Below are 20,395 nucleotides of genomic sequence, written 5' to 3'. Positions count from 1 at the left end.
TAGCCTGTATAGCCGAACCAACCTCGATAAAACAATTGAAAGTGGGTCAAGTGTATTTTCGGTTACACCAAAGCACATTGCTTATTAAGGTATTCATTTATAGCCAACAATTCTTTACAGTGTTCCTATTTCAATTCAAGTATCTCTTATAACATGCATCAGATCTTTACTCAACCACATAGATTAGATTGCGTCCGACCTCGGTCAGTTTCCCCGAAAGATTGACGCTCACTCGTTTATCAGCCACATCAAGAACGAAATTGCCCTCGCTAAGAAGTGTCTTGCCCGTTTTGTAGTCCTGGAAGTTGGGCAGTTTCCGTGGACCCATTACAGGATCCTCATAGCGCCAGATTTGGAGAGTGGACAAATCTGATTTAAGGCCGATAATCTTGGCGAGTTTTTCGCGCAGTGACTGCACTGTGTCACCTTCAGATATGATGGTGTTCACCTGAAACAGTCCCGAGCGTTCCGTTGGATTTACCAGCTCAACTGGCACGTGAGGCGCAACACTGAAGCTGATGAAGGGTGAACCAGGGCGCACTTCCTCGCGCGTCTTCTCAGGTGCCGAGGGATCATCAGTGTATTTGATTTCCAGAGTTTCCAGCTGTTGCAGAAGAGTGTGTAAGTAAGTCAAGCATTTTCAGGTAAATTTGCTACTCACATCCAAGGTGTTCTTCAGATAATCGAGATTGCTGAGCAGCACCTCGCGCTCATCGAACTCCAGAGTGACCGCTAGTGCAGCCACGCCCTTGCCCGCCTCCACTTTCTCGCGTATCATTTGTGCAAAAGGCATCACACGCTTCATGAACTTTTTCAATTCGGGCTTCTGCTGCAGCGTGACTGCGATTAACTTGTTGTCGGGCAGCGTTTTGGTGTCCTTGTTATACATCTCCCGCATGGTATCCAACACGCAGCACTGCCACGGCGGATACGTTTTGGCCACCCAAACGAGACCGCGATTGGGCTTCGGCGTCTGGACATCCACAGCCTTCTCTTTGCCACCCTTGCCCCTGACTTGCAGCAGATTCTTCAAGTTAAGGCGGAAAGAATGTGCTGCCTCCATCAAATACTCAGAGCGCATGATGTCGTTCTCATTTATAGCGCCCACTTCGGGCCAACGGGCATGGACAATAGATTCCTTGTTGCCCAGCAGACCCCACACATGCTCCGCCATGTGCGGGCAAATCGGCGACACTAACAGCGCCTGGCGACGTATAAACTCCATGACCAACTCCTCGTGCATGCCCTGGGCACCACACAGCTCGCGATACTTGTCACGAGCCAGCTGCAGCTCATAGAATCCGCTGCGCAGGGCTTCCTTGAACAACATACGCCGATAGTTATCATCCGTCTGTTTTGTCTTCAGGTTCAGCTCGCTCAGGAAGACTTGGTCATTGAAGGTCCTGGCAGCATCATGGCGCAGGCTGGTGCGCGTAGCCAGCATCTCCTTGACCCACTCAATGAATGTGTACAAACGCAGAATTCCCGCATCCGCGGTGCTCTCCACAAAGTTGGCGTCCTCTACGCTATCGCCAGCGTCGGCAAGGCACAGGCGCATGCCGTCCGCCGAAAATTTCTGTACAGCTTCGTAGAGGGTCAGGAAATTGCCATCTGACTTGGACATTTTAGCTGAATTGAGCAGCAGGTGACCATTGACACGCATGCCCTTGGGCCACTTCGTTTCATCATTGGGCCAAATGGCTGCATGATTGTACAGGCAGAAAGTCAAATGGTTCTGAATCAAATCTTTGCCAGACACACGCAGATCCATGGGATACCAGTACTCGAATTCCCGGCGCAGCACAGCCAAGTGCTCCTTTTTAATAGCTGTCTTCTTTGGCAGAGGCGTCTCTTTAAAGAATATATAGTCCCAGACGTCGGCGGTCATATCTTCAGGTTTGATACCTATAAAAAGTACATTTTTCAGGAGTCAGTCATATAATAGACAAGCGTTTTACAATCTCAAATACCGAAAGGTCCTGGCTTCTCGCCACGGAAAGTGCCGCCTTGCAGCAAGTGAACAACCGTATAGAAGGCCATATAGATGGTTGAGTCCGACAACGATTCAATGAGCCACTGCTCATCCCAGGGCAGTTTGGTGCCCAGGCCATAGGTACGCGAGCAGGCGTACTCGTGCAACCAGTTCAGGCACGCCTCAAAGTTGTTGCGCGCCTCCTCGTGGAACGTCTCCATGTCCTGCAGTATTTTCATTGCCTGTGCCTGCCATTCGGGCTCGCCATAGTTCAGATACCATTGATTACACAGCGCCACCACGCACTCATCCGCTGAGCGTGACATGATCAACTTCTCTGGTTCATAGTAAATATCCGCCTCCTTGGCATCAACCAATTGCTTTTGCAACATCTTTTTCACGTCCTGAATTTTACGACCAGCAAACTCGCCCACCAGCATTACGCCATCATAGAAGCCTGTGAAATAAAAACATATCAATCAGAAAAATGTCTAGGATTCATTCATATAAATTTTTAATCTTCTCAGTTGATTATGAATCATTAATCCCAAAAGCATTTTAAATCAGTCTTTTTTATTCTAATTAGCCTAACAGTTGGTAAATTGTGTGATATATAATCGAAATTAAAGGTAACTATGTATATGCATAATTCATATTTCAAAATTCCTTAATAGATTCCAAAAGCAATTATACATATCCCGCCTCCAATAATTACACTTACTCTTCAAATAGCAAAGCTCCTTGGCTTCAGCCAGTTTTTCCTTGTCGTTCTGCGATTGAATCTTGAGCGTGTCGTAGGCATGCACAGCACTGAGCTTGCCGAGTGTTGGAACTTCGATAATGGGTATCGGCCCGTATGGCAGCACCATTTCATCGGTTAGGCCATACTTTTGACGGAATGCCTCCTTCTTCTGCAGATCCAGGAGAGCCGCATAGTCGTCGGGCGAGTCAGAGGGCACAGAGGTCACCACGCCCGTACCTTTATCCGCTTTAATACTCAGCATAGGCAGTGTGTAGATTTTTTTGTGACTAGTTAGCGGCGCCGACAATGGTACACCTAGGAGCTCCAGGCCAGTCACTTCGGCCAGTACAACAATTTTGCCGTCTTCGGCGGTAAAGCCTTGGTAAGACATGTTCCTAGCGGCACGGTGAGTACTGACCCACACTTCGTTGTCGCGCGTGCTTTGCCAGGCAATGTACTTGATGTCTGGATGCAGCCAGCAGTTCGTCTGGCCGTACATCGTCTCCGGACGCAATGTTGCTGCCACCAAGAAGATGGGCTGCTTAATGGCACTGTAAAGAATTCAATGACATTACTGTCTATGTTTACAATTGCAGATCGGGGCATTACCTTAAAGCTTTGGGTGTCTGCAGCACTTTCATTTTGATCAGAGTATATTCTTGGGGGCCAACGCCTTCGCCGCTGGAGCGATCGTGATCCATGCAGGGCTGTCCGTCTTTGGGCGAATAAATTGTATAGCGCTTGCCATACATGATCTTGCCGCGCTGCTTCAAATGATTAAACTGCCAGCGAACAAACGAGTCAAAATAGGGATTCGCATCGGTAGTTATAAACGTGCGACGCCAGTCTACGTGCACACCGATGCGTTTCAGATCCTGCACCGCCAGCGGTGGGAAATAGCCCAGCCAATGCTCGGCATTGGCGAATTGCTTGATTTCCTCATCCTGCAGGCCGAGACTTTGCATGATTTGCCATTGGTATTTGGCACTACCCGTTTTGGCCACAGCTTTGCTCTTCTTTCCCTTGGATTTGTCCTTGGGCACCTCCGACTGCGACTGCGACTCAACGGCTGGCGCCTCTTCCTCCGTGTCCGGAAACTTAGGTGGATAGCCAAATGTCTCCAGCTCTCGTGCCAGCTTATCAGCGCACGCCTTGATCGGCATACCCGTGCAATGGAATCCGAAAGGCCACAGCACACGACGTCCCTTGAGACGATGGTAGCGCACAGCATACTCGGCCTTCGACATGGAGAATGTGTGCCCCAAGTGCAAGCGTCCATTCATATAGGGAAACGGAAATGTGACAAAGAATTTTTCGCTCTGCTGCTTTTTGGGCTCAGTTGGGGCATCTGTTTCGTGTACACGCTCCTTTTCCCATCGCTGTTGCACCTCGCGCTCGATTTTCTGCAGAAATTCCACCTTAAAGGTGCCTTTGCGTTCGACATTTGCCTGTTGGCGTCATGCATATATTCAAATATTGTAATTACTTCGTTTTTGATTGTCATTCGATGCAAATATTGCATCAGGTTGCGGATTTTGTCCCCGTGGAATTCATTATTGAATACACCGGGTAGTAAGCAAGTTGGCTAGGCCGGTAATATTTTTATATGTTTTCACTTACCATATTCCTTTATTTGGCTGCGCAGTTTATTATAGGTTCACTTAATATTTACTGAATTAACCAGCAACCAACAAATTGCAAATTGCAACGTGTTTACTTCGCTACGGCGGCTAAAAGGCTATTATCGTTCTTGCAATCGAAATTCGTAAGCAAGTATCGATATATTGAGGTGGGAATAAAAACGATGTTTGATTTCTCACGCACAGCATAGCATGACGTTACGACATTCGTTTATTACTTATATTTTATATAAAATGGAGACGATCAACATTTTCCACCCTCATACATGTTCTAAATTCTAATTGCGCGTTCCTCAAACACTTTGCATATTTAAACGTGCTCAACTGTTCTGCAACTGTTTAGTATTTAATTCAATATTGTGAGTATTTTATTATCAAGAAGCGATGCTCTTATTATTTTATCGATATTTTCAGTCCACTTAACCTACTTTTTTTTTTATTAGGTGAAAAGTTTTAGATTTAGGTTAATATTAGCTGAATTACGTTATTTTTTCGAGTATTTGTATTAAAAAATGCGACCAGTGTTTGCATTTTTGCTGCTGGCGCTATTGTGCGCCTGTCAGATGAACAGCGCAAATGTGAACACCAATGGCGAAGATGAAACGGACAATGATTTTGCGGAATTCGACGATGACTTTGTGGATGCCAGCTACGATACAGAAACCGCAGAGAATGCCGACTCATCCAGAGGTGCAGGCAGAGCAAGCCACATAGAACGCCAGGAAGTGCCCAAGAAATATGTTTCTAACGATGACGAGGAAGACGGTCTCGTTGAGAACGACGATGAATTTGAACATTTCCAGGACGAAGAGGAGTTTGAAGGGTACGATGCTGGTGACACCATGGAGCCACCCATTGATCAGAAGACGGAGCCAAAGCTGAAGATACCGAATATACCATTACATTTCCGCACCCACTGGGATTCCTATTGGATGGAAATGCTAATGGTAGCCGGTCTCCTGGCCTATTTCGCCAACTTCTTTGCTGGCAAAGCAAAGAATGCGCGCCTGGCGCAGCTCTGGTTCAGCACGCATAAAGCTCTCCTCGACGAAAACTTTGCGCTGGTCGGCGACGATGGTAAGGTAGAGAACGAGAATCCGGGACTGATTAAGGAGAGCGAAAGCCTATACACCCTGTGGTGCTCCGGTCGCACATGCTGCGAGGGCATGCTCGTAGAGCTCAAGATGATCAAGCGTCAGGACTTGGTGTCACTTGTTGCGGGTCTGATGCGACCCCAGCTGGATCAGGTGCACATCAAAATCGAATTAACACGTGGGCTAATGGATTCATTTGTGTTTGCAGTCGGCAGCAAGAAGACCATAACGAAAATATTTAAAGAGTACACAGATTTGGTAAGTCATGAAATGCTGGTCTAGCGGAAATCAGTTTAAACCTCTTCATTTTCGTTTTTTGCAGAGCAAGTTTTGTAGTTTAGTTTCCAAACCGGAGGATCGCTATAATGTTCCCAGTGGTTTTGGCGTGCTTTCTGAAATTCCAGAAGCCACATCCGCCATACTCGAGTCACGTGTTATAACTGCACTTAACAAATACCAAAGCTATATCGATTACCTGCACATCTCGGATCAGTTCAGCGGCCAAATCCAACAGGAGGAAGGCAACACGCTGAAGCAGCCAGAGACGCGGCCTGTGCTATTGGCCGGGTTCAATCTGCCCAAACATGCCGAAATGGAGACCATTAAACCCTTGTTATTGTTGATATTTTACCTAATGGAACGCTTAAAAGTCTACCGTATGTCCAAGGAGGTTAGTGGTCACACAGCTAGTCAGCGCTCTACGAGAAAAGCAATATCCTAACACCGTAAATTTAAATTGCAGGCCAAAGCTAAGGCAGACAAGAATCGTCTGCGCGTCGAGGAGGAGTTCCTGAAGAGCACCCATGCCGCTCGTGCCGAGGCAGCCGCTCAGCGCCGCGAAGATAAGCGCAAGCAGGAGAAGGAGCGCGTGCTCGCCGAGGAAGATCCAGAGAAGCAACGCCGCTGGGAGCTCAAGGAACAGAAACGTCAGGCCAAAAAGAATGCGCCCAAAATGAAACGCCTAGCAGTTAAATCGCTATAGATCTTGTTGCGCTCATTTACAAACCCTAGAACAGTTTGCGGCCATTTCTCAAATGCCACACTAAAGCAATAAAGTATTTGATTTTCTTATTGAGCGCCAAACAAAAAACGAAAAACAGTCAGCTTCAAATTTTATTAACTGATAAAATACAGATTGTAGCAAAAAATTAATGGAGATTTCGTGGGATTAAATTCACATAATTGTTATTTACAAAAACAAAAATATTTTGTTTATTTTATATTTTGATTGATTGTCTAATTTTTTTTTCTCATACTTTGATTTGTATATAAATGCCTTAAGCAGGTTTCAGTTTAAGTTTTATATCTATATATCCCTGTTTTCCCTGATCGAAATCAAAACCTGAATCCTGAATTATTATGTAGAAATTTTTATAGGGTTCATCTCCCCCAACCGCTCATCCGCCTTCCGGCTTTCATATAACAATCCCCTGTAATCTCTGGCACTTCCTCCTTTGAGGCATTGCAACATGAAGAATGATTTTGAACCGCATTTATTATAGAGAAATTATTATTATATATATGCATGCATGTATGTGATGTGTGATTTTGAGTATTTCTAAATCCCGTTAGACTAAAGATTCACCGTGAGCTGAGAGAAAGTTGATGTAGTTTTGCTAGAGGTTAGCAAGAGCTCATCAGACATTTCGCACCTTCCTGAGAGACGCATTCTTTGGCGCTTTGGCATTAGCAGCACAGAGGCGCGCGCACACACACGCACAAGCACAAGCATACACACACGCACACACACATACACACAGGCACAGGGTGGACAGCAGTTGGATGAGAACATTGAAATCTGGTGAAAACTGATCCGTGTTAACATTTGACCGGGAAGCAATTCTCGTTGGACACGTAGGCGATGTGATTGCGTAGGGTTTTGATTTGCTTTTGGGCCGCATCGAAGCTGTAGGAGAGGGTGTTGAGCTGGCCTTGCATTTCGCGGATGACCGCTTCGCGATCGTTGACCGACAGGCTGGCTGTGGCACGGCATTGGGCCAGCTCCTTTTCGAGGCGATTGATTTGCTCCTGTTGCTGGGCTTTGATCATCTCGGCACGCTCCTTGGTGCCGGCAATAATCTTGGCGGACTCGGTGCGCAACGTGTCCAGATCGTCCTGTGTGGTCTTCAGCTGCTCGCAGAAGAGATCGCGCTGGCGCAGCAGCTCCTCGATTTCATTCCGGGCCTGGGACAGATCGAGCTGGCACTGGGCCAGCTGAGGTCCCAGATCCTGGGTGGGAGCCTCCATCTGCGTCTTGCAGGACTTCAGCTCCTTGCAGACAACCACAAGTTTGCTCTGCAGATCATCCTTCTCCTTGCACACCTGCGCCAGCTTCAGCTGCTCGTTCTCGAGCAACTTGGGGAAGTGCAGCAGCTCGTTGAGCTTCTCCTGAAACTTGGAGCGTATTTCCTTCACCTCCGTGTTGATCTGCTGCTCGATGCGTTTGTTGTTCATGTTCAGCTTCTCCAGCGAGACGCACTGCTCCTCGACCTTCTGCTGGGCCAGCATGTACTTGTTGCGATAGTCCTCCAGCTGTTGCGACTGCTCTTTCATGATGCACTTGAACTCCAGCTGTTCCTCCTTCAGCTCGTTGACCCGGGCACGCAGCAGATTCAACTCAGCGGCGTCAGCGTCCGAGGTTGCTCCTTTGCCCCCGCCACCACAGCTGCCCATGAAGCCCTTCATCCTAAAGCAAATGAAAAGAAGTTTATCAAGGATCTCAGCTGAATGCTAAAAGCTCTCTCACCGTTTCTCCAGCTCCTTCATTTGGCAGTCCTTGCGCTGAAACTGTGTCAACAGTCGTGCGTAATTCTCCTTCATCTTCTCGTACTTGTCCGCCTTGGTGTTGCGCTTGCCGCCACAGATGACCAGCGGATCGGGATCCTCTGGGCAAGGCGGACGCGACGAGCCAGCATTGCAGCTATCATCATGATCATGATCGTAGTCATCATCATCATCGAAGCCGCCGCACGACGTTGGCTCCTGTGTCTCGCGCTTGCTGACCTCGTTGAGCAGTTTCTTCACCGAGCATTGCATGTTGACGATGCGACGCTTCAGCTTGTCGAGCGAGTCGCTCTTGCTGCAGGGTGGCGGACACGGCGGTGGACACGGCGGTGGACAGGGCGACTGTGCACGCTGGCGGGAGCGCTTCGCTGGCCGACACGGCGGCGGTGGGCAGGGCGGGCATGGAGGTCCTTGGATGCTGCTGCTGCTGTCCTCACAGGGCGACTGCGCCTTCTGGCATGGCCCTGGATTGCAGACCTGCTTCGGCTTGGACTTGGAGGCCATTATGGCGCAGGCGATTTCCTGCATCATTTTCATGTCCTCCGGACAGGCGCCCTTCATCTTCTGCATGGCCTTGCTCAGCGCCTTAATGAGCCGATCCTCCTGGCCCTCCGCTTGGCAGCAGCTGGAGGGGGCCTCGTCGCTACACTCGGTAGCTGTTGCGCCACTGCCTCCAGCTGGTGCGCCACAGGGACCCATGCAATATGGCGATATATTGTCCTCATCAACGGTGGTGGTCATGTTCAGTTCGCGATAATGACGACGGGATCCGAAGTTCTGCAGCTTCACGGCCCGGTTCATCATGGTGTGCAGCTTGATGTTCTCCTGTTCCATACAGATGCGCAGACGTTTGATCTCGCGCAGCTCGTTGCGCGTTTTACAGGGTCGCTCGCACATGTCCATCACCTGCATCTTAATGTCCTGTATAATCCTGTTCTGGCAGTCGATCTCCTTGATTAGCGCCAAATACTCGTGATACATTCGTCTCTGCTCCGGATCATCCGAAGACTCGCCCAGGCGTGAGAATAAGTCATCTTCAATGCCCTCCTCCATGCCACCCTCATCCATGGCTGCCATGCCATCGTCCTCATCGAACTCCTGCTCTTCCGCGGCTCCCTCGTTGTCAGCCATTTTGATGGATAATTAATTACTCTAAGTAAGCAAAATGATGTTGCCCCTTTGTCTCTCGTGTGGTAACGTTCAATGGTTCCAAGATGGTTTCTTTTTTATATAAGCTCCAATCACTCGTAATTTTAAAGCATAATCTTAAAATTTTGGTAATATATTCTGGAATTGATTACTATAAAATTTTAAGGTGGTTGTGTTGTTTTTTTAAACAACTAAAATGAACTGAACAATGTTTGTATGGATTTACACGCATCGAAAAATATGTGCCCAGGCCTGCTTTGATGTGTCCTATGCTCGAAATCCAAGTTCGCATTCTCCACATAATCCCAATCAGAGTATTCAATATTTTTGGGAGTCAAATTGAAGCTCTTGGTATATATTTTTAAGCAAACAAGTCATAAATGGCACAGGAATATATAAAAGATATATTTTAAAATATTTTTTCTATTTTCTCTCGTATAGTTATATAATGAAATACTTATGTATATTTATTATGTTATTTATTTATTATGCATGCTAAAACTGAAAAAATTGATGTTTACTGAAATGCTTTTCCATCCAAAAATATGCAGTTTTAATTTTCAGATTCCAGGAATAGTGTTGCCCTCTAACCATTATTATTCTTTTTAGTTTTAGCAAACTGAAATCAAAGAAATAAGGTTTTATATATATACATAGATATATGTAAATTATGTTTCGGATCATATGTCAGCGATCTAAGCTCAAGTGACACAGATCATATATAATTGATCATGGTCATATATCGTAGATCGTGAATCTATAATCATAGATCTAATATAATGTAATTAATAGATATAGAAATATAAATCTATAAATAATGGATTATGGATATACATATATATAGCATAGATTAAAGATCAATGATATACAATACATCATGCAACAATGTTTACAAATCACAGATCTTTTATTCATATATCATGGCTAAAACATCACAATCGTGGATCACGGATCTCTGGATTGAGAGTAAATACTGCATTATCCTTATAAAACTTGGTATCTTTATAGACGAAGATATATAAACTTGTTTAGTGTTAAATAGAGATATCGTCGGATTCCACCTTTGCTCAATTTAATTCACTTGAGTAACACGAATTGCTGGTGAAGTTCTCTTTATTCATAGCATTTATTTGAGTTTTGAAACTGATTTTAAATCAAGTTTACAACCAACTAGGATACAGCCTCTGAATCACCTAACAAGTCGCCTTCTTCGAATAGTATATGATTATAAATGAATATTATATAATTTTAAAGAAAAATATACGAAATTGCTCTAATTTTTGAAACATCCTTTAAAAAATCTCTAGTTTAGTAGGCATTTATAAAGAAAAAGAAAAAAATCGTTGATAATAATTTGATATTGTTCCATGTTGAACTACTAATTATTTTTGGTAAATAAATGTGAGATTCCTTTTAAAATTTATCTGTTGGTAAAAAGACAGGACAAAAATTACGGAAGTGTATAGAGAAACCGGCTGAGCACAAAATTATTGTAAATGTTAATTCCGGTCAGCTACAAAGCTAATAACGAACCGGCGACCAGAGGAGTCTCCCCCGTCGGGCAAGAGCAGGCCGAGTCGATGGGGAAGCAACCGGAGGGGGACAACACAAACGGCAAGGCTCTGAAGCAGACCAGTTACATAAGTCTACACAACAAAAATCTGTCGTCGAGCGATGCCAACAACAACAACAACAACAGCAACAGCAACAGTAACAATAACAACAACGACTGTGTGGACGAGGACGAGGAATTGGCGCTAAGCGACGGGGATCAGTTCGGCTTGGTGGACGACGAGGAGGACGATGAGGAAGAGCAGCGGTCGTGTACGCCGAAGAGACGAAGCGTGCCGCAGGGCGATGAGATGGGGGCCAAGCTGAAGCACGAGCTAACCAAGTACAAGCAGGAGCTTAAGGAGTACAATGAGACGACCAAGGACCTAGAGAAGAAGTACATGAAGATCAACTTCGAGCTGAGCGAAATGCAGCAGAAGCACGGCCAGTTTGTGTCCCGACGCTGCCCGAGTCCGGAGATGGAGCTGCCAAGCGAAACGGATGGGGATGGGGATGGAGGCCTGTTAGACAGCTATTGCCCATCCTCCACGAGCATGGACTCCGATCTGACGGTCACGGGTCGCCACGGCAAGAACGTCTTCTGCAGCAACAGCAGCTTCATGACGGTGCTGGCTGTGCCTAACTCCTCCGACACGATACAGGCGGCGCCAACGTCGCTGGGCAAGCGCAAGGATCATCGGCATCAGTCGAAGCTGAGGAGTCAGCCAGCTGGCTATGGCCAGCAAGTGTTGGGGCGTGGCCATGCACGCCGGGCCCTGCGCACATCAGCGTCGGAGCAGGAGAATGACCCATCGTTCAAGGAAATGTACCATGTCCTCAAGGACGTGATTAATACGCAGCAGGATCACAAGAAGAATTATGGCTACGATCTGGACAGCGGCGAGTTCAGTCAGCTGTACAGCACAATTAAGGACCTCAAGAACGAGCAAGTGCAGTTCCGCAACATCATACGGCACCAGCAGGAGCGGATCAGCGACTACCACACGCGCTGCGTGAAGGCCCAGGAGATCATGAAGACGCAGAAGCATGAGATCGACAAGCTGCACGTGAACAACCAGCAGCTGGAGTCGAGCATCTACCACGACATCGACACGCTGCGCTCCAAGATCGACAGCAAGCTGAAGAGCGTCGCCCAGCTGCCGATGCTGATGCGCGAGGAGCACACCAAGTACGAGAATGTGCTGCGCGAGAACTGCCTGATGGCCGAGAAGCTGCACTCGCTGCAGAAGGAGGCCGCTCAGCTGAAGAGCAAGATCGACGACCTGGGCAAGCGCAAGCTGATCACCGTCAATCGCTTGAAGGCGGCCGAGCGCGATCTCAAGATCTTCAAGAACTACAATGCGGCGCTCAAGACGGAGAAGCGCCGACTCGCCGAGGAGCTCACCACAACCAAGCTGCAGCTGGACACGCTGCAGGCGGCGGGCAAGCGGCAGCTGTCGCGGCATCGCGAGCAAACGGAGAAGCAGCGTCGCGAGCTACAGAAGCGCATCTATGATCTGGAGCTGAAGCTCAGCCGCAGCCAGAACTCGACGTCGAGCCTGATCCAAGAGCGCGACAGCCTCATCGCCGAGCTGCAGACGCAGCTGCACACGCTCGTCCACAATTTCGAGGTCTCGCAGAAGCACATCCGAGTGCTCCGCCGGCACATTTACACCATGACCTCGGGCGGCGCGACAGGCGGCCCCGCCAGCGGCTCGCTCCCTGTTCCGCTCGGTGGTGCCACTCCCCAACGCTCCACCGCCACCAGCGAGCAGGGCATGACGCGAGCTGTCACCCAGAGCCAGCCATCCAGCCCCGGCGTCACACGACTTGGCACTCCGCGCACACTGAAGGCCAGAGCCTAGCCTCAGGTCAGCTCTCTGGTCTAGCGGCTCAAGCAACTTGAGGAGATGGCCAGGAGCAGCTGTGACTCATCTGCATATAGATCACCGACTCCTGGGCCATATCATCAAGCTGCTTGCCCCCCGCTACTCCAGTGGACGACAATGGCCGCTGTGCCCCTCGCCCTGCGACGAATTTTACTAGTGTTGTTTCCCCGTAGTTTTTAAGGAAATTTTCGTGTATAAATTATGTTGAAATTTACCGTTTTAAGTTTACTCTTGCCTAATCAGACTTTGGCAGGTGAGTTCAGCCATGCATTTGCCTAAGGATTCAGGATTTGATTAAATAATTAGCTTTGATTATTATGGAAATTTAAGTTGTGCAGTAAATTGTAATTTTTATATTAATCAAAAATAGTTATTTAAAATGATCTTATTAAAAATATTAAAAGTATACCCAAATTATTAAAATTATATTTTTTTAAAATATTAAATTTGTATTTAATTATATTTTTATGACTCGAAAAATTTGTGGAGGAACTTAAATATTTTTGTTCTTCATTCTCAAGCCTTTCTTATAGTGAGGGTCTTCAAGTGGATTTCTCTGAATTATCATATAGTTGTCTGCATTTTATATTGATGACTTAACACCATTGAGTCTAATATACTTTTAAATATATTATAAAATATTGTACATCTGCATTGCTATGATTTATTATGTTCGAGAAAACCCATTAAAAAATATTGATACAATTGAGGGTAAGAGCTCTCACTCGTTTGCCCTCATCTCAAGGCTGTCCTTCGCAATAGATTTCCAAGGGTTCTTGCTGATCTCATGCCAGCTGAAAAGTGCCCACGATTAGTAATCAAATTATTCGATTCTAAAAACAAAATAAATCTACTCAAAAAAAAAAAAAAAAAAAAAAAAGTATTGTGTGTAAACAGTTCGAGTCGAATGCGAATGCTCGCTACACAGCTGATGCGATTGTACAGATATTTTTAAATACATATGTATGACTATATATACATACATGTATATATAGTTGATGCTGATATATATAGATATACGGTATGGATAAACATATTCCACAGCCACTTTGGAGGCATGCTGCTGAGTGGGCTCTGTGCGAAAAGTGTTTGCTGCTTCCGCTGGCTGGGCTGGAGGCGTGGCGCTGCGTGAAGGGGGTACGGGCATAGTGCTGACAGCTGTGTAGAAGAACTCTCGTGTGTGGAGAGCAAAGAGCAGAGCGACACAAAATAGCTAAATTTATAACAAAAACTGAAACTGAAACAAAATGAGAAACTCATGTTTTCAATATTCGAGCGAACGGCGGGGGGCTGGCGCTGACCTGGCGAGAGCCAAAGGTGCGACGCCAAAGCTAAAGCTTTTCCGCTTTTCCACTTTTCCGCAGTTGAGTTTTTGCACGCGACGGGAGCGGCTGCTGTTCGACAAAGATGCGACACGCTTCGCTGCTCAAGTGGAATGCCAACGAGCCGATGACGCACTGCAGCACCGCCTCAACAGGCAGCTACGCATTGTCGCTGCCACTGCCTCTGCCTCTGCCTCTGCTGCTGTTCATGATGCTGCTGCCAGCTGTTGTGGTCGGAGCTGAGAGCTCCTGCCTCATACGGGCCACGCTCTATGTAACGCCGCCGGAGCAGCGCAGCGTGCAGGATTTTGGTCTGCCGCTGGACATTGACTGCGCTGCCAATGGCAGCGCCACTGGTGGAGCCGTCTTTGACCTGGGCGCGCAGCGTGTGGCTGGCAAACTGCATGTGCGCCTCAATGGCAGCCAAACGCCGCCGCTGGCCGACGTGGCCGGCTATGGCCTGGCCTATCTGGACAATTGTGCGCAGCTGGAGAGCGTCGAGATCGAGCGCTTTGTGCTGGAAGACAGCCTGCCCTTAAGCTGCGGAACGGAACAGGAGAAGGAGCAGGAGCTGGAGCTGGAACGACTGCGTGTTGTCACCCTGCGCCACAACGAGCTGGGCACGCTCAGCGGCAACAGCTTCGCATTGCTGCCGCACCTGCAGCAACTATTGCTGGAGGACAACTCGCTGCGGCTGCTCGAGCCGCTCGAGGGATGTCGAGAGCTGCAGGAGTTGAGCATACGACGCGAGCGTCAGCTGGCGCTGCGGCAGGCGGAGCTGCTGGAGCAGCTGGAGCAACTGCAGCGCCTGGAGCTGACACAGCTGAAGCTGGTGAGGCGTGAGTTCCTGGAGGCACTGCCTGGTCAGCTGACTGAACTGCTGGTGCAGCAGACGCTTGTCGAGCCCCGACATCTACGTCTCGGCAATGGCACCGAGCAGCTGCTCCGCCTCAGCCTGGTCGAGTGTGAGCTGAGCAGCTTCGCACTCGATGCCTCCATAAGCTCCAAGCTGCAGCAGCTCAACTTGAGTGGAAATGCGCTGAGAGAGCTGCAGCTGTCGAACAGCTCGCTCATCAGCCTCGATCTCAGCGCGAATCACCTGCGGAGCTTGAACAGCACTTGGTTTGCCCAGCTGCAGCATTTGCAGAGTCTGCAGCTGCAGCAGAATCAGCTGCATAGCGTTTCGTGGCCGCAGGTGCTGCAGCTAGCTCCTGGGAGTCTAACCCTGTTAGACCTGAGCTCCAATGAGCTGGTGCGCCTGGAGCAGACAGAGCTCGCGGCCTGGGAGCAGGTGCAGCAACTGCACATACACATCGACGATAATCCGTGGAGCTGCCAGTGGCTGCTCAACTTCTCGCATGACCAGCCGCAGCTGTTTCGCCTGTTCCGCTATGCCAAGTACATATCCCTCATCAATGTGAATGGGCTGAGCTGCAAGCCGCAGCTGGAGAAGGAGAAGGGGAAGGGGGCACTGGAGCCAAGCACTTCACGGAACAAGACTGAGGGCAACTGGTCCGTTAGCCACGGTCACTTGAATGTCTCCAGTCACACGGTGCTCTACGGCAATCCCTTGCAGCAGTCGCACAGCCAACGCTCGGAGGCACTCGTCATAGTCTTCATGCTGCCGCTGGGCATTGCGCTGCTCTTCCTGCTCCTGTACCTCTATCTGCACTGCGAGCGCATGTTCCATTGGTCATACTACTCCGGCGGACTGCCCTGCTTCGGCGGCGGCAAGGCCTCGAGCAACCATCGCTTCGTGGATCACATCGACATCGTGCGCTATCCCATCGCCAATGGCAGCAGCAGCGCCAACGTGGCCGAGGAGCTGGACCAGCCCATAGCTCTAGCTGATGGCTATGAGACGCCAGTGAGCGGCTCCGCCTCCATTTGCAACTGCGCCGGTCCACGGCAATCCCACGGCAGTTGCTCGCGCACCCATCACGTCACCTACGAGGCCATGCCCACAGATCTGCCCTATCAGCTCTATACAGAGATCAAGGAGCCGACGGACACCAACGAGGCGGATGAAGCTCCAGCTGAACTGCCTGCGGCCTCAGCGCCCATCTACGAGCGTTTGGGTTTCGAGGAGGAGCAGCCGATGGAGGTCTAGCTATCATCGTGTTTCATGAAGTAAGCAAAAGAAAGGCGATTCTTGTGTTGCTGTAGATCTTCTCTTAGTGTTATCAGCACAATATTGTCGTCTGTTTGCTGTGCTAGATGATCTAATCGTACATGATTCAGAGTTCCAATCAATAATCAGAGATTACGTACCCTTTAAAAGCTGTCAAAATGGGTAATATGAATTCTTGGAAATGTATGTTAGAGAAGATGGGAAATTGTAGTTAAAAATTATATTATATATTCTTATATATCAATCCATTTCTTATATATAATTAATTCAGTTACTTCACCTGAGCTGATCTTACAAATTTCTGACTCGTTTACTATCGAGCGTAAATTTAGATCAAATAAATAACTACAGTAACTCAAAAATAGGAGCTGGAGATTCTAAATGCTGGCAGCAAAATTTATAATTCAACTTAAGATATCAGAAATAGTATTTGTGAGATCATTTATAAACAGGACATATAGTTCTATGGGTGTACATCCGTATTAAAACAAACTTCTATATGTGACAAATACATTTTAAAATTTTTATTTTATAGCTTAAGCTAGTTTCTATAACATGAGTAAAGTTATTGATTTATATCATGCTCTTTATTAATAGTTAATTTCTTGAATTGGATCATAATGCAGTTCACCCTATAGCCTACTTGCACATAAACGATTATCATTTGCATAAATCTAAACAGTATTCAAGTTCAAGATGTTCAACAGTATGCAGTAGCCCTGGGACTGCGTCTGATCCCGAGCAATACAATTTAAATAGATATTTTATATTCTTATGCATAGACAATATTTGCATTTTAGCATAAGCTTATATAGAAATTTCTCTTTAAACTTTTCATAAACCTAATTTATATCATTCCAGGTTTATATATGTATTTCCCATCTTGATGGCTGATGCACTAAGTGTCTATATGTGGGCCTTGGATCGGCAAGAACTATTAAGTTTGTACGTCTCGTTGTTGTTTGGTGTGTAATTTATTGCCTAAGTCTTAATTTTAATTAAACACTTTATTTGTAATTATGCATTTGGTGTGCAGCTTAAGAGCTCGCTGGCTTCTTGGATGGCACAACAATGCGTCGTATGATGCCCTGTGATTTTTTGACCGGCTTTACATCCTGGCTATTTGCGTTCTCCTTGCCGCAGGGCGGTGGACTGCACACATCCGGGCTCAGATTGTGCACGATGGGCGCATTGCTGCTGAACTGGACATTCTTTTGGTTATCCTCGGCAAACAGATCGCGCTTCTTTGTTAGTATGGAGCGCACTGCACAGTGGCCAGCGGCTTCAGTGTCCATGGCACTGGCTTTGAGTCTGACTGGCGTTCCTTTGCGCAAGGGCTTCGCTTCACAAATTTCATGAAATTCGAGTGGCTCTTGCTTGGTCTTAACTGGCGTACCCTTGCGCTGAGGCTTGGCTGGAGTAGGTGCTTGATCCTGCTCTTCATCATCATCGATTTTTGCTTGGCTCTGACGTAATTGGATGGGCGTGCCCTTGCGCTGAGGCTTAGCAGGCAAAGAAGGAAGCTCTGCACGTCCCTCAACTGATTCCATTTCAGGTGACATCAACTGTTGCTCGCTTTTCACGCGAATATGTGCAACGGGAGGAGTGCTAATTAAGGGAGATGAAGCGCTCAGCGGCTCGATGACCGCAGTTTGCACTGGCTCCGTTTTGCATTCGACCTGCTCCAGCTGTTGCTGTTGAGCCGAGTTTTCCGTGGACGGCTGCTCAATTACCTCACGCTTCACTTTAATTGGACAAGAGAGCTGTGCATATTTAATAGCAGGACGAGGGACCGCTTCTGGCTCAGCCTTAAGCGGAGTGTCCAAGAGAATAACATCAGTTTGCACATTGACGCAAACTGCGGGCGGCTTCTGCAGCGTATCCACTACAATAATCTCAGCTTTTGTTGTCACATTGGCTGGGGCGGCGGTAACGCTGGCTATGCGTGGCAAGGCAGCTTTTATTTCAGCTTCCTTGATATCGAACTCCATGGCTTTCATGGGCTTAAAGGCAATCTTGTGCTCCATCAGCAGATTCTCGCGATCGATCAACACGCAGCGGGACTTCAGCGATTCAAAGCGCCAGCTAACAACAAAAATAACTGTGTTAAAAGAGCTCACGAGGTGAACGGTTTGCACCCACCGTGCCATGTCCTGTTGCATGTTACGCAACTGTTCCTCGAGCGTGGCATTTTGGATGTGCATGCTGTGCAGTTGGGTCTTCAGCTCGTCCGTTTCGCGTCTAAATGGAATGGGAATGTTGTGAACTAAATCTAAACGCAGCCTAACCTAATAACGGCCTATCACAATAAAAACAATCTGTAGCTGGTAAAGCTGAGCAAATGATTGCAGAGCTTTTCTACAGCATGGCCCAAGCGTTCGGCCAACTCATACTTGCAGAAATCCAGCATGGAATCAAGCCAAGTCACCGATTTCTGTCTGGCCAATTCGCGCAGGCGCTCTTGCGTCACATTCAAATTGTGCTCCAGTTTGGCATTTTGCTGCAACAGCTTGCGAATGCGCTCATTTAGTTTATCTGCACAGAGTGAATCAGAATAAGTTAAGACAGTCTTATACTCGAGCTCTCCAAGCTTACTCTGGTAGGTTTTGTCGGCGCTGCAGAAGATTGTGCTGCATGCTTGGAGCTCAGTGTGCATGGCTGCGTTCTCCCGCTTGAGTCGGTGTATTTCGAATTTGCTCTCATTGAATATCTTCTTCATGTCCAGGTAGCTCTTCTTTTGGCTGGCCAGCAAGTGCTTCATCACCTGCCGCTGATCGTCCACCTCAGCAAACAGTGAGTTGCCTTTGCGATCTGCAAGCATTTTTAATTTTAAAAAAGATTTCAACGATCTCCACTCGCCTACTCAACCATTGTGTTCCGGGGCACTGCTGAGCATCGCTATTTTGGCATTGGCATCCACCAGCTGCTCCTGTGTGCTCTCCAGCACCTGCAGCTTCTCCTCGAGTTCATCTCGTTTGCTACGCAGATTTTGCTCCAGGCAATCGATTTGATCTTTTAACATCTCAATTGTTTTCTGAGAGGACAATATGATTGTAACAACAGGATGATATAATCTATTTACTCACCTCCTGCTCGGCTATAGCAAAGGTATTTTTCACTTTAATCTCTTCGTATTCGGCCAATTTATGCATGAGCTCTGCATTCTCCAGCTCCAGTGCATTAAACCGTGATGTGATTTCATCGTCTACACTGTTGGCTTTCACCAAGGCAAGCGATTCCAGATCGCGCACTGCGCTCTCGAGCTTCGCCTTGAGGCTAACCGCATCCTCGACCTTGGCATCGTAGTCCTGCTGCAAGGTTTCATGCTCCAGCTGCAGGTTCTTGTATTTGCGACGCAGTTCCTCCAATTCTTGCTGCACACGTGGCTCTGGCGTAGGACCTGACGTTTGAGATTGGGCACTTAGATGCTCTAGCTCCTGGGTTAAATATCGTTCCGCCGCCAAGGATGTGTCTAGGCTGCGTTTTAGCTCATGTAGGCGTTGGGCATCCTCCTCGCTGCGCTCCTTAAGTCGTTCATGGCGCTCATGCAGTAATTTGTACTCTTCAACTATGTCTTCTATGGTTAAAGCATTTAAATCTAAGTTATTATACATATTCAAGCCGTTTTTTTCTCTAAGGCGTCAACAATTTGAATCAATTGTATAAAAGCGACGCTCAAATAGCGCTGCTATGCAATATATATCGATATTATTATGCGCTGTACCGATTAGTGGCGATGTGTGAAGACTGTGCAGACAGTAAGATGAATGCTGTAATATCAAATAAAATATATTTATATAAAATATTTATTATATTTATATATCTGTATATATATAATCCTTTAAAACATGCAGAGGGAATATGCCATTCCTATCATAGACAAGTCGACAGCATGAATTTGTCAACTTGTCTTTGTGAATGGCAACTTTTTACTAGCGCCATCTGTTGAGTATTTGTTGCGCGCCAAATCAAATTTTGTTTTAACTTTTGCATATATTCAAATGCAAAATCATTTTTGCAAAATTATAGGAGTGGGTTTTAAACAGTACATTAAAGTATTATTAAAAGTATATATAAATATAAAAAATAATACATAATAGCGCATGTTTGGTTTTTCACTG

At 47.1% G+C, this 20,395-nt stretch overlaps 6 protein-coding genes across 6 annotated transcripts; 3 read left to right on the top strand and 3 right to left on the bottom strand.

Annotated features, from left to right (window-relative positions):
• Positions 1 to 51: 51 nt before the first annotated feature.
• On the bottom strand, positions 52 to 4,469 carry LOC6577212 (leucine--tRNA ligase, cytoplasmic). Its single transcript, XM_002003145.4, has 6 exons — positions 4,335 to 4,469; positions 3,324 to 4,162; positions 2,694 to 3,265; positions 1,971 to 2,429; positions 662 to 1,905; positions 52 to 604 (listed from the first exon to the last, which is right to left on the bottom strand). Exons 1-6 carry the CDS (start codon positions 4,335 to 4,337, stop codon positions 167 to 169), a joined length of 3,555 nt encoding a protein of 1,184 aa, XP_002003181.1. The 5' UTR covers positions 4,338 to 4,469; the 3' UTR covers positions 52 to 166.
• On the top strand, positions 2,506 to 6,652 carry LOC6577211 (PAT complex subunit CCDC47). Its single transcript, XM_002003144.4, has 4 exons — positions 2,506 to 2,601; positions 4,798 to 5,706; positions 5,771 to 6,118; positions 6,191 to 6,652. The coding sequence occupies exons 2-4, from the start codon at positions 4,867 to 4,869 to the stop codon at positions 6,428 to 6,430; spliced, it is 1,428 nt and encodes a 475-aa protein (XP_002003180.1). The 5' UTR covers positions 2,506 to 2,601; positions 4,798 to 4,866; the 3' UTR covers positions 6,431 to 6,652.
• A 273-nt stretch (positions 6,653 to 6,925) lies between these two features.
• On the bottom strand, positions 6,926 to 9,602 carry LOC6577210 (kinesin-1 heavy chain). The gene is made up of 2 exons (XM_002003143.4): positions 8,195 to 9,602; positions 6,926 to 8,134 (listed from the first exon to the last, which is right to left on the bottom strand). Exons 1-2 carry the CDS (start codon positions 9,361 to 9,363, stop codon positions 7,267 to 7,269), a joined length of 2,037 nt encoding a protein of 678 aa, XP_002003179.1. The 5' UTR covers positions 9,364 to 9,602; the 3' UTR covers positions 6,926 to 7,266.
• A 1,064-nt stretch (positions 9,603 to 10,666) lies between these two features.
• Positions 10,667 to 13,235, top strand: LOC6577209 (nucleoporin GLE1). The gene has a single exon (XM_002003142.4). It carries the CDS (start codon positions 10,878 to 10,880, stop codon positions 12,795 to 12,797), a length of 1,920 nt encoding a protein of 639 aa, XP_002003178.1. The 5' UTR covers positions 10,667 to 10,877; the 3' UTR covers positions 12,798 to 13,235.
• Positions 13,236 to 14,172: 937 nt separating this feature from the next.
• On the top strand, positions 14,173 to 17,298 carry LOC6577208. Its single transcript, XM_002003141.4, has 2 exons — positions 14,173 to 16,273; positions 17,136 to 17,298. The coding sequence occupies exon 1, from the start codon at positions 14,229 to 14,231 to the stop codon at positions 16,251 to 16,253; it is 2,025 nt and encodes a 674-aa protein (XP_002003177.1). The 5' UTR covers positions 14,173 to 14,228; the 3' UTR covers positions 16,254 to 16,273; positions 17,136 to 17,298.
• LOC6577207 (protein Spindly) lies at positions 16,773 to 19,962 on the bottom strand. The gene is made up of 6 exons (XM_002003140.4): positions 19,361 to 19,962; positions 19,143 to 19,308; positions 18,870 to 19,085; positions 18,668 to 18,809; positions 18,417 to 18,515; positions 16,773 to 18,359 (listed from the first exon to the last, which is right to left on the bottom strand). Exons 1-6 carry the CDS (start codon positions 19,886 to 19,888, stop codon positions 17,312 to 17,314), a joined length of 2,199 nt encoding a protein of 732 aa, XP_002003176.1. The 5' UTR covers positions 19,889 to 19,962; the 3' UTR covers positions 16,773 to 17,311.
• Positions 19,963 to 20,395: the final 433 nt, after the last annotated feature.

This window comes from Drosophila mojavensis, unplaced genomic scaffold, assembly GCF_018153725.1.
Source record: "Drosophila mojavensis isolate 15081-1352.22 unplaced genomic scaffold, ASM1815372v1 contig_36, whole genome shotgun sequence".
Taxonomy (NCBI): Eukaryota; Metazoa; Arthropoda; class Insecta; order Diptera; family Drosophilidae; genus Drosophila; species Drosophila mojavensis.
This window is presented reverse-complemented; position numbering and strand designations above follow the sequence as displayed.

Coding starts and splice junctions, on each gene's coding strand:
- LOC6577212 (XM_002003145.4), bottom strand. Junction 3,266..3,323: donor CAGACACCCAAAGCTTTAAG/GTAATGCCCCGA, acceptor AATTCTTTACAG/TGCCATTAAGCAGCCCATCT. Junction 2,430..2,693: donor GGAGCTTTGCTATTTGAAGA/GTAAGTGTAATT, acceptor TTTATTTCACAG/GCTTCTATGATGGCGTAATG.
- LOC6577211 (XM_002003144.4), top strand. CDS start 4,867: ATGCGACCAGTGTTTGCATTTTTGCTGCTGGCGCTATTGTGCGCCTGT. Junction 5,707..5,770: donor TTAAAGAGTACACAGATTTG/GTAAGTCATGAA, acceptor CGTTTTTTGCAG/AGCAAGTTTTGTAGTTTAGT. Junction 6,119..6,190: donor TCTACCGTATGTCCAAGGAG/GTTAGTGGTCAC, acceptor TTTAAATTGCAG/GCCAAAGCTAAGGCAGACAA.
- LOC6577210 (XM_002003143.4), bottom strand. CDS start 9,363: ATGGCTGACAACGAGGGAGCCGCGGAAGAGCAGGAGTTCGATGAGGAC. Junction 8,135..8,194: donor ATGAAGGAGCTGGAGAAACG/GTGAGAGAGCTT, acceptor CATTTGCTTTAG/GATGAAGGGCTTCATGGGCA.
- LOC6577209 (XM_002003142.4), top strand. CDS start 10,878: ATGTTAATTCCGGTCAGCTACAAAGCTAATAACGAACCGGCGACCAGA.
- LOC6577208 (XM_002003141.4), top strand. CDS start 14,229: ATGCGACACGCTTCGCTGCTCAAGTGGAATGCCAACGAGCCGATGACG.
- LOC6577207 (XM_002003140.4), bottom strand. CDS start 19,888: ATGTATAATAACTTAGATTTAAATGCTTTAACCATAGAAGACATAGTT. Junction 19,086..19,142: donor CAGTGCCCCGGAACACAATG/GTTGAGTAGGCG, acceptor AAATGCTTGCAG/ATCGCAAAGGCAACTCACTG. Junction 18,516..18,667: donor TCCATGCTGGATTTCTGCAA/GTATGAGTTGGC, acceptor CATTCCATTTAG/ACGCGAAACGGACGAGCTGA.